This window comes from Phoenix dactylifera, chromosome 6 (assembly GCF_051530095.1).
Source record: "Phoenix dactylifera cultivar Ajwa chromosome 6, Ajwa_hap1_PhDact_Kaust_v1.1, whole genome shotgun sequence".
Classification (NCBI taxonomy): Eukaryota; Viridiplantae; Streptophyta; class Magnoliopsida; order Arecales; family Arecaceae; genus Phoenix; species Phoenix dactylifera.
In genome coordinates, this window is record NC_143195.1 from 34,130,739 (window position 1) to 34,146,393 (window position 15,655).

General features: G+C 38.1%; 2 protein-coding genes across 12 annotated transcripts in view; both read left to right on the forward strand.

Moving 5' to 3' along the window:
* Window positions 1-2,846: 2,846 nt before the first annotated feature.
* LOC103711688 (cell number regulator 6) lies at window positions 2,847-9,959 on the forward strand. The gene is made up of 4 exons (XM_039126552.3): window positions 2,847-3,315; window positions 3,528-3,642; window positions 7,679-7,944; window positions 9,455-9,959. Exons 1-4 carry the CDS (start codon window positions 3,211-3,213, stop codon window positions 9,701-9,703), a joined length of 735 nt encoding a protein of 244 aa, XP_038982480.2. The 5' UTR covers window positions 2,847-3,210; the 3' UTR covers window positions 9,704-9,959.
* Window positions 9,960-12,110: 2,151 nt separating this feature from the next.
* MSH4 (MUTS-like protein 4) overlaps window positions 12,111-15,655 on the forward strand; it is a 33,638-nt gene continuing 30,093 nt past the window's right edge. For 2 of the 11 annotated variants that reach the window (XR_015988205.2, XR_015988207.2), the window contains exons 1-4: window positions 12,111-12,335; window positions 14,076-14,279; window positions 14,347-14,382; window positions 14,475-14,587. Coding sequence is in view for 6 of the 11 variants with exons in the window: in XM_039126551.3 (XP_038982479.2) it covers window positions 12,264-12,335; window positions 14,076-14,279; window positions 14,347-14,382; window positions 14,475-14,587 (425 nt within the window). In the remaining 5 variants the exon portion in view is untranslated. The remainder of the gene's footprint in view (window positions 12,336-14,075; window positions 14,280-14,346; window positions 14,383-14,474; window positions 14,588-15,655) is intronic. The other 9 variants (XR_005511930.3, XR_015988206.2, XM_008797900.6 and 6 more) reach the window with 7 other exon arrangements.

Genomic DNA, 15,655 nt, shown 5'->3' on the forward strand with positions numbered 1-15,655 from the left:
TCCGCTCAGGGCTTCACATGCTAGAGCTAAAGAATTCAGAATCAATTTTCATTCATAGCATAACCCTAAACGATGTACGGTCCAACATATTTATAAGACCCAAAAAATGCAATAGACTCCTAAAAAGAAACTAGTCTCACAAAATATCCTCACAATAACGAAATACTAAAATAAGCCCTAAAGATTGTCAAATAACAAAATATCCTAATAAGTCCAAATAACATAAATTCACTCTCAAAATAAAATCAAACTAGCTGGACCATTCTCTTGTTGCGACCATAGACCCGAGTGGTGGATGACCTGGCACTTGTGTCCGCACCAATAGGTACCAAGAAAATGCACCCGCAATTCAACCCAACATGTGCCAAAACCATGTCGTATGATTAGCATTTTTTTTTTTTTCAAGGCATGCGACAATTCAACAAGATTTTAATCGTTTTCCGTCAAACAGAAGGAAGCCGGACGGTTCCATCTCAAGCATACACAAACCAAGGCAGGACACATCCCTACTAAACATGCATTGTTATAAGCCACTATCGGGGAAAAATCACATATAGCTGCATAACAATACATCGGACAAGCTTGTTACAAGATTTCAAGCATTTAAATCACACACTATCAGCCATATTCCTTCATTCCATACCCCTATCATAGGGTTGCTTTTTGGTTAAACAGACTACACTGACCTAAGTACAAGCACTCCAACAAAAAGTCCAATGATTACTACGAGACTCGGGCAAACACAAGGTAGAGGAATTAATCTGTTGCAATTTGAGTCGAAGGATCATCAGAAAGCTTCTGTTACATGATTTAAAATGTGAGCACAATGTAGCAGATATAAATTGCTAGCAGATGAAGAATACTGACTAGACAAGCACATATCAATTACCCGTCAACTCTTCTAACTGAATATTAGGCATAAAAGTATGGCAGGGTATATCCACGTAATTTGGGCCTCCCATGTTTTTTTCTAAGCAGGTTGGACGTGTCAAAAAAAAAAACAAACAAAAAAAAGGACAAACAGCTGACTTGAAGCATATAGAGCTCGTAAACTTTGATGGAAGTTTGTCTATTAGTGGAGAAGGCACGAGTGCGTCTACTTTTGTGATTAGGGTTCACAAATTCAGACTGATTGTAGCCAGTGGATGGCGCACCTTCGAGTCATCTGTTCTGAAGGCGGAGCTCAGGGCCGCATAGAAGGGTGTCTTCTATGTGAGGCGAGTTTTGGAGGCCCAATGCGTCATCTTAGAGGGGGAATCAGTAGAGGTGGTTGAGTGGATTCTATAGGGGGGCTGGGGGTCTTCGACCATCCACTTCTAAAGGACGTCAGACAATTACTGCAAGAGTGTACCGTCTTGCAGCTTGGCCATGTATTTCGGAAGGCGAATAGAACTACTAACTAGGTTGCCTCCTTTGTTGTTCATCATTTTAGAAAGTTTTTTTGGGCCCGTTGTGTACCTGTCCCTCCACCATTGTGGAATATCTTGTCTCTTGACTCTGTAGACAAATGCTCAGTTATGAGTGTGTGCAGAATTGCTGATACTTTCTAAATTTCTGTTGATGAATGCATGTGATCTGGAAAAGATTAGTATCAATTACACTCCGAAAAAAAAGGAGAAACCTTTATTTTCACGCTTCCTGGAGGAATTGTTGAGCTTGCAAAAAGCTTCACCTAATGGCGTATTGGAGTTGACAAAATATTGAATTAAAAATACAAATCCGATCCGGATCTGATCCGGACCCGATACGGATCCGACCAGACCTGGACCCGACCCGACCCGAATGACCCGTCGGGGTAGGTATGGACCCGACCCGACCCGACCTATTTTTCAACCGGGTCGGATTTGGGTCCAAAATTAGGACTCGAACATGCAACCGGGTCGGATCGGGATCACCTAGGACCTGACCCGACCCATTTGCAGCTCTAATGCTCACGTGAGATTAGTGGGAGCGGCCATAAACCATAAACCAAAAAGAACTTCCCCTTCAAGCAACACCCTAAACCACTTGTTAACACCAACTAAGTATGATCAAATTTGAAAGGCTATATTGATGGATGGATAAAACTAATCAGAAGGCTATTCTTACAACCATCACCCAACAAATACACACACACAAAAAAAAATACTTCTTTAACAGGTCAAGTTTTAGAAGCTCATTTTATTATATGATTTTACTAAAAATCCGCCGTGGTTACGAAAAAAGTTTCCCATTTTCACCCATCTCAGATCATCACCAGTAAAGTGTGATATTCTCATTTAATTTTTTTTTGGTAACGCATCATAAGGCCATATTACAAAACTAAAAATAAAAACTAATGCCAAATGTATTGCAATGCAAGCGATCACCAACTATACTTTTGGACGAGCTTCAAGTTTGGCGGGGGGGATACCATGATGCAAGCCAGCTGTTTCGTTTCGGTGTTTGGCCTGATGGCACGAACCTCCCGCTTCGGAAAGTAGTCGGGCTCGCTCCCATTCAAGACGATGGTACCGAGTACCTTGGCATTCGGCAGTGCTTTTCTAAAATAAAATAAAGTCAAATAAAAAAGTATTAAAGTAATGCTATGAGACGCCCGTTACGTGCGCACCCAATCGACTTTTGCCACGCGGCCGTGGCCCAAGTAAGCAATTTGTATAGAATGGGTGCCCCGAAGCGTTTTCCATGTTTGGGTGGCAGCTAGTTGCGTTTTCTTTTTTTTTTTATGGTTTTACTTCGGATTTATCCCCATTTGTTTTTTTAAAAAAACACGTTTTCCGTGCTGGATTGCCGCCCCTTGGCTTCGGTAGACACGAGGTGGTTCCACGACGTTATTCTTTCCCGGGGGTGAGTTTACCTAAGATTCTACCGGCGACTGGAGTCGTCAACTCTAAATCTTCTAGAGAGTTACCAGATCACGAAACTAGAAATAGGTCTCTTTCTCAACCGCTCGACTTTTTCTCTTCGGGGAGGAGCTGGACCTTGGCCAGTTGGCCCCGGGCGCTTCCTCGTTCTCTGTTGGCATTTGGGGGGCTCTCCTCCGTCTTTTCGGGCCCTAGCCTAGGGTTTTGCCACATATCCGAGTGCTATCTCGTTGGTTTTTCAGATCCCTGGGGATACTGGGAGAAACCTTGAGGAGATCCGAGGAAGGGCAGAGATCGATAGGATTTTGGAAAATTTTCCCCCTTTTTTTTATGAAAAATTGTTCCTGCTGCTGTTGCGGTTGAAAGGATGGCGGAGAATTCATCGCGGTATGTGAAACTAACGAAGCATCAGGAGGCGCCGGTAGAGGAGATTCGCCCTGGAGAGCTGAATCAGCCCGTTCGTATTCCCCAGGTTTGCTAAAGTCTCGATCTTGGATCCTTTTATGATCAGAACTCCAAGAAACGTTCCAATGAAGTTCTTTATTTGGAATTTTGACCTTGCTTTGGATCTGGGTTTATTCTGTTTATATGGCAAAACCTTCACTACTTCAGATGAAATTATGGTAGCACGCTGTTGATTGTTTGGCGCCCTTGTGTGTAACATAACCTATTTTATTTGGCCAGTTGGAGGTTCGCAGATGTAATGAGTGCGGGCAGCCCTTGCCAGAAAGCTATGAGCCACCGGCAGATGAACCCTGGACAACTGGAATTTTTGGCTGCGCTGAGGATCCTGAGAGCTGTAAGATATTTTCCCTTTTTCATGCTTTATATATCAAAGGTTGGAGCCATGATTCGTTTCTTTTATTACATTGTGTAGCATAATATAGTGGAGTTACTGACAGGCCCATTTGCTTTCTCTCAGTGTAGGTGGCATGACTATCTAGTATAATATACGAGTGGGTTAATTAATTCTGACATATGTTTATATGTTGTTTTGCTTATAACTGCTTCAGAACTAGTGTAGGTGAAAGAAATTCACCATTTCTCATGACAGCCTTTGTGTATCTTATGCATATGATATATTTTTCAATTGCTCCGTGCTGTTTCTTATGGATATTTAGTTAGATGTATTATGCATGTTTTTTATATATTCATTTGGTTTGTGATACACTGTATTCTTTTTTTGGACTACGTATCTCTGCCGGCATGATTTACTACTTGGTAACTAGGAGTGGAGCACACTCTCTCTTGTTCCTGGTGGCGTCTATAGAGAATAACTTTATGAAGTCCTAATTAAGCTATTACCCTCTGTTTGGTACGAAGGGTGGATTGAAGGAAAGATGGATAGGGAGGGAAGGTTGGATGAGGGAGAGGATGGATAGAAAAAAAAGGAAAAGAACTTTGCTCCAACAAGGAACTAAAACAAATTGAGGTGGGGTGGCAGGATGTTTGGGTGGGGAAGGTTGAGATGAAAGGAAAATAAAGAAGATACACGAAGCAATCTTTGAACAGCTTAAAGATATCTCTGAGTTCTGTTTTAATACCACCGAAGATGAAAAGGCGAGTTGATTACCAAAGGTTATCCTTGAATCTCTCTCGCTTGAATTACACTTTGATGTTTAAGAGGAATTTATATTACTAGAAGATAATTAAGGCTAATATAATTTCATTTTTTTTGGTTTTACGTTTTGATTCATTCTTTAACGTCTTGAGGAGTCAAATTGGTTGTTTAGGGATCAATTTTGAAGCCCACAGGTTTATTTGGAAAAGAAATCATAAATTCTCTCCTTTTCTCCATTTGGCGCCGAGCTTCTCCTCATTGTGTCTGCGATCAGATCATTTTCTAGGAAATTTATGTAGACTATGATCGCCCTTCAAATTAGGAGAATAATATGTATTGTGATTAGTTAGTTATGTTGCTTTTGGAGGCCTATTAACTTTCATAAGTATGAATTTTGGAGTTTCAAATGAAACCTCTCTAAACAAGGTCGATTTTATACAATTGCCTTCTTCCTCTTGACTGTGGACTCAACCAGGATCCCAACATATCCTCCTTTCATTACTTTCTTAATTTTTTCCCAATATCAAATTTAATCTTCATGCAGATCAGTTTGCTTGAACATGGTCTACAATAGAAGCTATAAATGTTTGAAGATCCCTGCATGATGGCATTAAGGTTCTAACTATATTCTAAATCAACCAATCTGACATTTGTTTGTTGTGGAATGTGATCAGAAGCTCAAACAACATGAGAATGTTTGCAACATTTTGATCATACCGTAATCTGTTTGGAGTAGTGGCTGGATGATCTAATCAACAGGATTCACAGAATCTGTGAGTGGATGGAATACAAATGGTTCTAGATAGTAAAATTGAGATCTATTGGCTGGAAATCTGACAGTTCAAGCCAATGTATTATGGAAGACTTGAACATGGTAGAAAGTAAGTTTGCTGGGCTTAGCTGCTGATGGTCACAAGAGAAACATCATACTTCATTCAAAATTTAGGCTTGCAGATGCAGCGACTTATATATGAGTCATTCTACCATGAGTTGAGGGATATGAAGCCTCAAAGGTGTATTGGTGCCTTATATTAATGGTCAAAGGACAGTGTGGCAACCATCTAGTAGTCAGATCAAAGATTGAATCTTGGAGATCCAATGATGGATTCAAAGTGGAGGTTCATTGGCATGATTTGTGAAAACCAGCCCATTTTAGTAGAAAAAATTTACCAATTTACTCCGTATTTTTGAATCATTTGCGTATTAGAAACTCCCAAAGACTTGAACAGCTTGTTTAGGACCAAAGAAAAAAGTCTACTATTTTGGAAAAACCATATGTCTACAAATTTTGGAAAAATGACTTCGTTTGTTTTTTCCCACTCCATTCTCATCCTCTGAATTGATTGATGAGCCCATTATTACTACAGCTGCAGTTTTTCCTTTTATTTGTGAAAGCTAGATAGACTAGGATCCTTAGTTAAACTATGGTTGATATGGTTACATAAGCTTTTGAAAAGTTATTCTGTCTCATACTTTTATATCGGTATACTGAACAACATTTTTTGCTTTTATTTAGGAAAGGTGGATTTTTTTATAATCATTTTCTTCCTTGTGATTGTGGTCTTGATGGAAACACACTTTCTCCTCTTTTATCAAATTTGTTTGGATTCATAATTAATTTTCAATTGTAGAAAATTATATGATTATTTTTACATGAGGGAGCTTCCCTGTAGCATGTAACTTTGAGAGTAAACAACTACATAGCATGAAGTTTGATGCTTAAAAGTTAAAACTTCATTTAGCTAGAACAAGCACTTGATCTGGAGATTTGTGTAGCTAACTTTTGATTGGGAGGTTATTTGGTGATCTCTCTTCCTATTTGTCTTATTGAATTCTTATTCATAGGTTTGAGCAACCGAGATACGACCAAAACCTCACAATATTGGTTCTCAGCATGCTAATTTAAACAACTAAAGACTGCTTAATGTCATTCCCCACAAGTAAAAAAGAGTATAAATCAAAATTTTCTTAATGCGTGAGATGTCAGGATGACTTTTGATCTCAACAAAAAATTCTCCCTCAACACTTTTCACCTTGTCCACTGGACAAGTGCTCAATAAAGTGCTCCAATAGTATCCTAAAACATATAGAGGTTCAGATTGGGGGTGGGGGAAGGGGGGAGGATGTCATTGAAAAATTGGAAAAATTCTATCATTGGAACTTTAAACTACTCTTCAAGGAATTATGGTTTATTCTATAGAGAAAGAGGGTCAGGAGCTCCCTTGCGCTGTGTGCTAAAGAGAAGCATAGGAGACATATAATGCATAACGACTTGATTTGAATAGAAAGATCACTTGATCTGAATGATGGAAGATTTTTGTTTTTTTTAATATGACCATAATGAAGTTGTTCATTCTCTAGTTCCAATATAACAGATAGGCGAGACCATAACAATGCGAAGATTTTTCTTTTAATTTTTATTTTCGTGTTTTAAGGCTTTCTGCTATTTTTGTGATGTTTTCTTCATTTTATGTACACTTCATCCAATTTATTCTGGAACGAATACAAAATATGAAAGTTTTAACTTTGAATTTTGAACTAGTCTATGTGTACCGTTAGTGCAAGTCTGAAAGTTCAAATCTCTATAATACTTTTACTTAAAATGGCAATACAACCTATATTGCAAATAGGCATATCATAGCTGATTGCTAGTGCATTGAGTACATTTTCAAAATTTTCTTTCGTATTATTCTTTCAGGACCTTCTGAAAAGGTCAGGATAGGTTTGTGTCCATCTGTTTATTACCTGTTACAGGTCTATCTTGTTCAATGTCAGTTATGCACTTTTATCCAGACTAAGTAGTAGGGATGGAATGCATATGAACATGCAAAAAATGGACCTTTCTTTTATGGGGAACTGATTTTGATCCTGAAAAGAAAGGCCATAGAACTCTACGAAAAACTCTCCCTTTGGATTTATTTTTATAGTTAGAAGCAGGAAGATGAAGTGCAAAAAATGGACCTTTCTTTTATGGGGAACTGATTTTGATCCTGAAAAGAAAGGCCATAGAACTCTACGAAAAACTCTCCCTTTGGATTTATTTTTATAGTTAGAAGCAGGAAGATGAAGTGTAATAACTGTTTTGCTGTCTTCTGCTCTAACAAAACCCAGTTTAATCTTGCCTGCTCTAACCTCATAGACCTACATATTTTTATTTCATAACCATGCAAGGGGATTATCACTATCGATCTGTACATCTATCATACAACAAACATATATCATGTAATATGCCATCCCTCAGATTAATTAAATTATTTCTTCTTTGTGATTGTAGGTTGGACTGGACTGTTCTGCCCCTGTGTATTGTTTGGGCGTAATGTTGAGAGACTCAGAGAAGATGTACCCTGGACAAGACCTTGCACTTGCCATGCTATCTTTGTCGAGGGTGGTCTTGCGCTTGCAGTGGCTACAGCTGTGTTCCATGGCATTGACCCAAGAACATCATTTCTAATCGGAGAAGGACTGCTGTTTACTTGGTGGATGTGTGGTATCTATACTGGTATTTTTCGGCAGTCACTACAGAAGAAATATCATCTCAAGGTGAACCTTTCTTCTTCTCACTCCTTTCAAGTGCACGTGATGCCAATGCAAAGTTAACAGAAACATTGATCTTATTTTTAACTGAAAACAATAGGGGACCTGCATTTTGTTGCATTTATAGCTGCTTTAGAATCAGATAAAAACAATTGATGGAGGAATTATGCACATTCGTAATTAGCCGAATGTACGCAATTGCACATATTCTCTTATTTTTTCTAGACGAGGATTCTTGTCCACTGGAAACATTTTGGTTGACTTATCCATGTGCACTTTGCTTGAGTACATGGGTTGATCCTTCGGTGACCATTAGGTTAGAAGATGGAGGCTGCTTATATGTTTTTTGATAGTTTCTACTATTTCATGCACATGCAATAGCTGCACAACCTTGGCCATTAATTTTGGGTTGGTTTACGGATTGTAGAGTATCTGTTTCTATCTCAATATCCAAAAAGTAAAGTGTCTTCAAAGCATTTCTCAGCTTTTCATTCTTCATAAAGTCTTCCTTTTGGTTACCCAACCCATGAGCTTGAGATACCTCGTCTCGGAGGCTATTTTTTATGTCTGTTCTATGATGCATGTTTCTAGAACTCTTGCTTGGATACTTGCATGTTTTGGCATCAGAATTGACTTGGACTCTGTGTTATCCCAGCTCGAAAAATTATGGTTAGCATCAAGACTGCACGTGAATGTGGATGCATAAATTTATGCACTTATGCAAATTTTTGAGTTCATCTTAGTATTCAAAAAGAAGTGTTGCTGTTATGTAAATTTTACTGTATAGACAAATAATCGAATCACTTAATGTCTATGAAATAACAATGGCCAAGATCAAATATAGACATGTCTTAATGATGCACTAGAAAAAAATAAACAAAAAACAAATGCACATGCCTAATATTTCTCATGTATATTTTGTTATTTAGTATGTTATTAGATATTTGACTTATTGGTTCATATGTTTTGCTTTTTACCATTAGAAGGTAGTGATCTTTTGAAAAGAAAAAGGAGGACTACAATTACTGGTTCCGGTTTGGGTGTTATATATTCAATAGTGGCACCTCACCTTGGTTAAATGAGAAAAGAAATTTATTTGAGTAGTTTGCCCCTTAATCTAACCTCAATTTATGTTTCTGGCTGTTTACTGTAGTTGTTCTATACTTCCTATATACTGGCGCATACGTGAAGCAAGGTGATAGTTGAGATGAATGGTAGCTATTTGGCCCACCACTTGAATATCTGCATTTATTGTAGATTTTCTTGTGTGTGTGACAGCTGAAAAGAGAACCTCAGTGATATAAACATAATGGTGTTAATACCATATATTAATAATCTTTTTCTCTTAGAGCCGATGTTTTTAACTTGGCAAACTTACATTAACAGCAGGCTACTTATTAACATGAATTGTCATGTCTGCATCTTCCTAAATCAGTTCCCATATTTTGCTTACACGTGCTTTTGACTTACTTGAGTGAGGCTTATTATTTACTAGTATCTTGTAATTGCCCTGCAGAACTCGCCATGCGACTCCTGTATGGTCCATTGCTGCATGCATTGGTGTGCCATCTGTCAAGAGCATCGAGAAATGAAAGGGCGCCTCTCTGATAATGTCATTATGCCGATGACTGTTGTGAACCCACCTCCAGTGCAAGAAATGAGCATGAATGAAAGTCATGATTCAGCAGCCCTTGATACAGGTGCTCAACAGTTATCAGGTGCTCAACAGAACGAACATGCCAATTTGGAGATGGAAGCTTTATAGATACTAGGTTTTATGCTAAGGTTTGAGGAATTTTTGAGGGAAGAATACGTACTAGAAAATCAGCTGTCCCCTTTTCCTTTTTTTTTCTTCTCTTTCGGAAAAATACTTTTATTAAGAGACTTTTCTAGATGCCTAGGTATGCCTGGAGAGCTTTTCTTCTGTTGGTTTGATACAGAACTGATGCAACTCTAGAAAGTACAAACTATGGATATTTGTTTGTCATTTCGAGATTAGTATCTTATCCTTGTTGGCTCAACTCCAAAAAGTACTACAACTTTCTTAAAGTTCATGCAATGATAACTGAGGCTTGCTGCTCTTCAATTCTTAGGGGTGCTTAAAGGCTTAATATGTCTTGGTATGGCTGAATTGAAACCATACGTTCAAAGTGCTCAAACTAGACTTGAAATTTTTTCAAGATTTGCACATGTATGGCAACTTTCAACCATCATATATGTGCATCTCTACAATTCCGATGCTTGCTTGCATCTGTTTTTCCTTCTTCGGAATTGTGGATTGTATGCCCTTTGAAATTATACTAGACGAATGGATGGCATTAAACATATTTTATGACTATAATATTTTTCGAACACTAACGGATACAAAACCAAGATTTCTCTAGAATTTTTCAGATCCTTGGTAATTTGGTGAATTGTTGGAATGTCTTGTTATGATAACTGAGACATGGACTATGCCTGGGAAGCTGTATTGGTGGTTCATCAACTTTATGATCGAGTCAAATTTTACACAGCAGTTATATCAATGTATGAAGTGACATGATCCGTTAGAAGGGTGATTTGGGATTGTGTGAAAACGCTTGGTACGACGACTTTGTGATGGATATTATGTTTGGGATTTTTGCAAATCGTATCCAGCATTCGACTAATATCACATATAACACTTCCTCTTATCCCTATTGACAAATCCATCTATACAAAGCCTATCTATATTGAATCTTAGGTCAAAATTCTGTCAATCAACCTTAAATAAATCATTACTGTACACATTAGATGAGATTAATATATATATATATATATATATATATATATATATATATATATATATATATATATATGATCAAAATACCATCGGAGTCGACGTTTCTCCAGGCCCTCCTCCTCTGCAGGTTGGATCATCACCATGTCATTGTCGACTTTGATATTGTACCCCACTTATGTGGAAACCTTTCCTCCAGCATCCGCTTTGATTTCTTAGATCTACTCTACCATTTTTTTTATTCTTTTTTTCAGTCTTTTACTCTAAGATGTTTATATAATAGTAGAAGTAGATGTCATTTTGGGGTTTGAGGGCAAGGCACCTGGCAGAAAGAGTTCCACTTATAAGAAACTAGATCTCTCTTTCATAAAATAAAAAATAAGAGCAATCTTAAGGGCTACTTTCATCTTTTCGTATTGGATAAATGGTTTGGCCGTTAGCTTCTACCATCTACTAGGCATAAGTGTAATAAAGAAAAATCTCAAAGAATTTTTGTAATTTGCTCAATTAAAGAACAAAAAGCTAGGGATCATCCACCATAAACCGGTCGGTCTACTAATTCGACCTGAAAAGTGGTGATCAGATGAGCCGCAGGCGAGATTCGATTGATATTACTGACCTGCTCATGTGACACACCAATATCGAATTACCACTCCAACATAGGAAACAATGTGGTGATCTGACGAGTGATTGGTAGTAGTACTTAGAAAAACAAGATAAACTTTGCTGATAAACTGCTTGTGAGATGAGTCGGATTTAAGGCCTACTTGATTGTCTATAACTGGGCATCCGAACTCAATTTGGCTTAGGGGAGCTCAATTTGAGCGTTTTCATTAACCGAAGTGAAGCTAAAGTATGTTTCCATACTCAATTTATGAAGAAATGGCCTGCCGAAGCCGTTTCAGTAACGTGGGTTTCCACTCGACCCATTTATAACAAACTAAATGGACCCTTACCCAAGTTGGCCTGCTGGTAGAGTCCATGCAATGTATTAGTCCTCAGTTCAGATCATGCCTTTGTGGATAGGGGGTTTAAATTTTGTCTTGTCAGTGCAATTTAGTCATAGACGATTCCCAAATTAGTCAAACCGGAGTCAGCCGGTGATTACTCTTCTTAACGGTTTGTCAACGGGCCACTTGAAGCCATGGTGTGACCCACTAATGGCCACTATCTACATATTTCCATGCTGTACCAACTTTTTTCATTGAAAGGCTGAACCACCCCATTTCCGTGTCCGAGATTGATCCATTCTACTTATCTTATGACCACGACTTTTAAAGTCTGCATGGCAACCCATCTCCGGGAAAGCTCTTTATTGAAAGGCTGATCCGCCTCGACAGCGAGATTTTCGGGTCCAACGCTAGTCCAAGCCATCTATCTGAGCATCTTCCAAGCACGAATCTCAGAGCTCTACGTGCATGGCATCTGCGAGTCTTATTGCCACCGAGGTGGGCGCCGTGATATTCCACTCGTGCCGCACGGAAAGCGGTCTCCCCAGGCTACGCTCTATAAATACCGCCCTCAATGGCGCGCATTTGCCATTTAGCCGGTTCAAGCGCTCAGAGAGATGGAAGACGGAGGCGGTGGAGGAGATAGATCGAGTTTCGTCATCGGATTGATCGAGAACAGAGCAAAAGAGGTCAGATTTCTGTCTTCCTCTCCATCTTCTTTCATCTATTTTCTCTTTCTTTCGCCGATCTCTCTCTCGCGCCGATATTGATTTTCGGGTATTTGAACGCAAGAACCGAGTAAAAATTTTGAATTCCTCTAGATCTATTGTTTCTTGGATGCGATATAGTCTGTCTTGATGATGTTAGAGATTGGAAGAGAATGATGCGCCGATCATTCTTTTCTTGCGATTATCTGTAGATGATGGATTCTTTTATCAATTTTTTTAGGTTTTCGAATTGATTGGATGTATTGAGAATCTCTCTCTCCCGCCGGTCTTTATTTTTCAAGATTTTGAAAGCGTTAACTGAGTCGAAATAAAAGATCTGATTATTGGATGCCTTCTTCTTATGGTTCCTTCATTCTTTCTTCTGCTTGGAATTCTGTTAGAGCTAGATACGCATTTTTGAGAAAAAGTTCAATCATTGGCACGAGAAATTTATTCCAAAACATAGTCATTGTTCCTTGAAGGCTACACTAAATAGGCCTAACACTTCTGATTGTCTCTGATCACTGGAATTTAATCTTGCCAAGAAATGCAGTTTACACGTAAGTAATGCTGAATCTATTTTTCGTCCATTCTTTTCTTGATTCTGTAGTGCTATAAATTTTGAAAGCATGCAGGCTAAATTTGGGCTTGCATCTTAAGTATCGCAAGACTTGTTTCCTGTACATCTATATTGAAGGAACCAGCGGATATTTGAAGATCAGAAGACCAATTAGACTATTCTTTCAAAGCAAATATCTGGTTAAGTGTCTTTGATCATGTCTAGAGCTAGAACATAAGTTGACAATAAACCTGAACTGCTGCAGATCTTTAATGATTGCAATATTTCTCCTAATATTAAAGCTATAGATCCTGTCAAATTGCTTCCTCCTCCTCCAATGCCTCTTAAACTGAATATAGATGCTTCTATATCTGATAGGTATCATGGTTTTGGAGGTTTGCTAAGAGATCATCAGGAAAACTTGTGATGAGCTTACTCATTGTCTTCTCCTTCAAGAAATATCTGGATCCTTGAATTTTGCAGCATTCTTTTTGGCATGCAACAATATTGATATCACTGAAAGTGATAAAAAATTGTTAGACTTGATAAACAAAGTCAATCCCAAATGCTGGAATATCTGAGCTTGTTTATCACTTGTTTGGGAAAGCAAAAGATGCTGTGTGAATCAAATTTCTGCATACCTAACTGTGCCAGCTTATCTATCATCTAATCAAGTCCTCCTGCTTCTCTCAAGTTCATAAGGTCTTCTCCTCCTATTGTTAACCATGCTTGCGCGTCTTGTTAGAGAAAGCAGATCATTCTTCACTAATGATTATAGTTGTTGGTGTTAGGATGTCCTTGATTCTTGTTCTAAAGAATGGTGATAATTGGGGCATGAAGAACTCTTAAAAAGCACGTAGATATTTTTGGACTATTTCAGTTGAAGTTTTACTTAATTGGAGCTTATAACAGCAAAAGCAAAGCACTTAGTATTAGTACACTGCAAATGAATTTCTAGTCTCATAGTATACACTGCAAAGGAAATCGTAGTCTCTTTTTTTTTTAACTTTTTTCAAATTAATAGCTGACATTGTATTCTTGTTTGGCTGTGGTTTAAAGGTACATAGAACCATGTGTAGAAGTACTGGCCCAGCTGAAAATTTTCTGGTAATATTTATGGTGATTTACAGTGCTGTAAGAGTGTGACCAAATCTCCTATGCAGGTTGGTGTGGCTGCTTTTGACTTGAGATCCGCTTCACTGCATCTTTCTCAATACATTGAAACAAGTTGTTCATATCAAAACACAAGAACCCTGCTGCATTTTTACGATCCTGTGGTCATAATTGTTCCCCCAATCAAACTGGCACCAGATAGTATGGCAGGAGTCTCGGAACTGGTAGATAAACATTATACATCACACAAAAAGGTGCGGATTTTCTATTGCTTTTTTTTGGATTTTTTTCCCATATGCTTACATATCTCTGCTTCTGCAGATTACAATGTCCCGTGGCTTCTTTGATGATACAAAGGTTCTATTGGAGCTGATTTTTTTTATGCTTAATATATTTCTTTGTGGTCTTTATATGCTTTGCTAACAATACTATTCCCTGGTTTACTTAAGGGGGCCGTGCTGGTTAAAAATTTGGCTGCTAAGGAGCCATCTGCTCTTGGTCTGGATACCTATTATAAGCAATATTACCTCTGCCTAGCTGCTGCTGCTGCTACAATCAAATGGTAAGATAAATTACTAATTATTAGCCCCAGATTAACAGATTATAGTGGACATGGTTTATATGTTTTGAGTTTCGAATTTACCTGATGGAAACAGGAAAGAATCTGTAATGTTGATTGTAGTGTTATGTAGGTGATATCCATCGTTTTCCGGTCGAACTTTATGCTATTTCGTTAGAAACTTGTATACCCAGAGGTTAAGTACCTAATATATCATAAGTGCCCAACGTAAAAAATACCCATGAAATATAATGCATTGTACATATTGTCACTAGCAAGTTACATACTAGACTGAGGACATGTTTCACTAATTTCATTAATTTAAACATGGTGAATGGACCAAATTTTGAAGATAGAATTAGAGGGCATTAAAGAGCCAGTTGTTTGCCTATTATATGTTTTTTAATAATCATTTCTATGACTATATGGGTTATATATGTAAGTAGAGGGGGCTGGCCACTAATTAGGCCCACAAATCTATCTTCTAACGAATCTTCAATCTCTTCTAATTAGTTTAGAATTAGATTGCCGACCGCTTTATTTTTTTTTCTTCATAAACCAGCAAAAGCATTTTTACTTTTAGATATCTTATTTAAAATCTTTTACCTAGGTTGTTGCACCACCTTAGGATTCTAGTCTCCAAAGGCAAGCATATGCTTTTAGATGCTTTGACCACTGTTAAATTGGGTTTATTTTATTGTTACTGATTTCCAGTAAGGCCATGCTTTGTTCAATTAACTTATTAATTTATATCCCATTTTTGACTTGTAATTCAACTAGAAAAATAGCCTTGGTTTTATAGGAATAGAGGGTGAGCCTTGGTTTTATAGGAATAGAGGGTGAGCCTTGGTTCACCGGTAAGGTTGCTTCATTGTTATTTGGAGGTTACTGGTTTGAAACATGAAAATAGCTTCTCCACTGGGATTAAGATTTGTATGCATCTGACCCTCTCTAGTTCCCGCAATGGCGGGTGCCTTGTGCACTAGGCCACCCTTTTTTCATATTTTATAGGCATGCTTTTATATATTCTGACTTTTAAAATATATTAAGACCGTCGCTTCCCCTCCTACC

What these genes read in the sequence shown, in the direction of transcription:
- LOC103711688 (XM_039126552.3), top strand. Translation starts at nt 3,211, where the DNA reads ATGGCGGAGAATTCATCGCGGTATGTGAAACTAACGAAGCATCAGGAG. An exon ending in AGCCCGTTCGTATTCCCCAG is followed by an intron (nt 3,316 to 3,527) that starts GTTTGCTAAAGT and finishes TTATTTGGCCAG; the next exon opens with TTGGAGGTTCGCAGATGTAA. An exon ending in CGCTGAGGATCCTGAGAGCT is followed by an intron (nt 3,643 to 7,678) that starts GTAAGATATTTT and finishes TTGTGATTGTAG; the next exon opens with GTTGGACTGGACTGTTCTGC.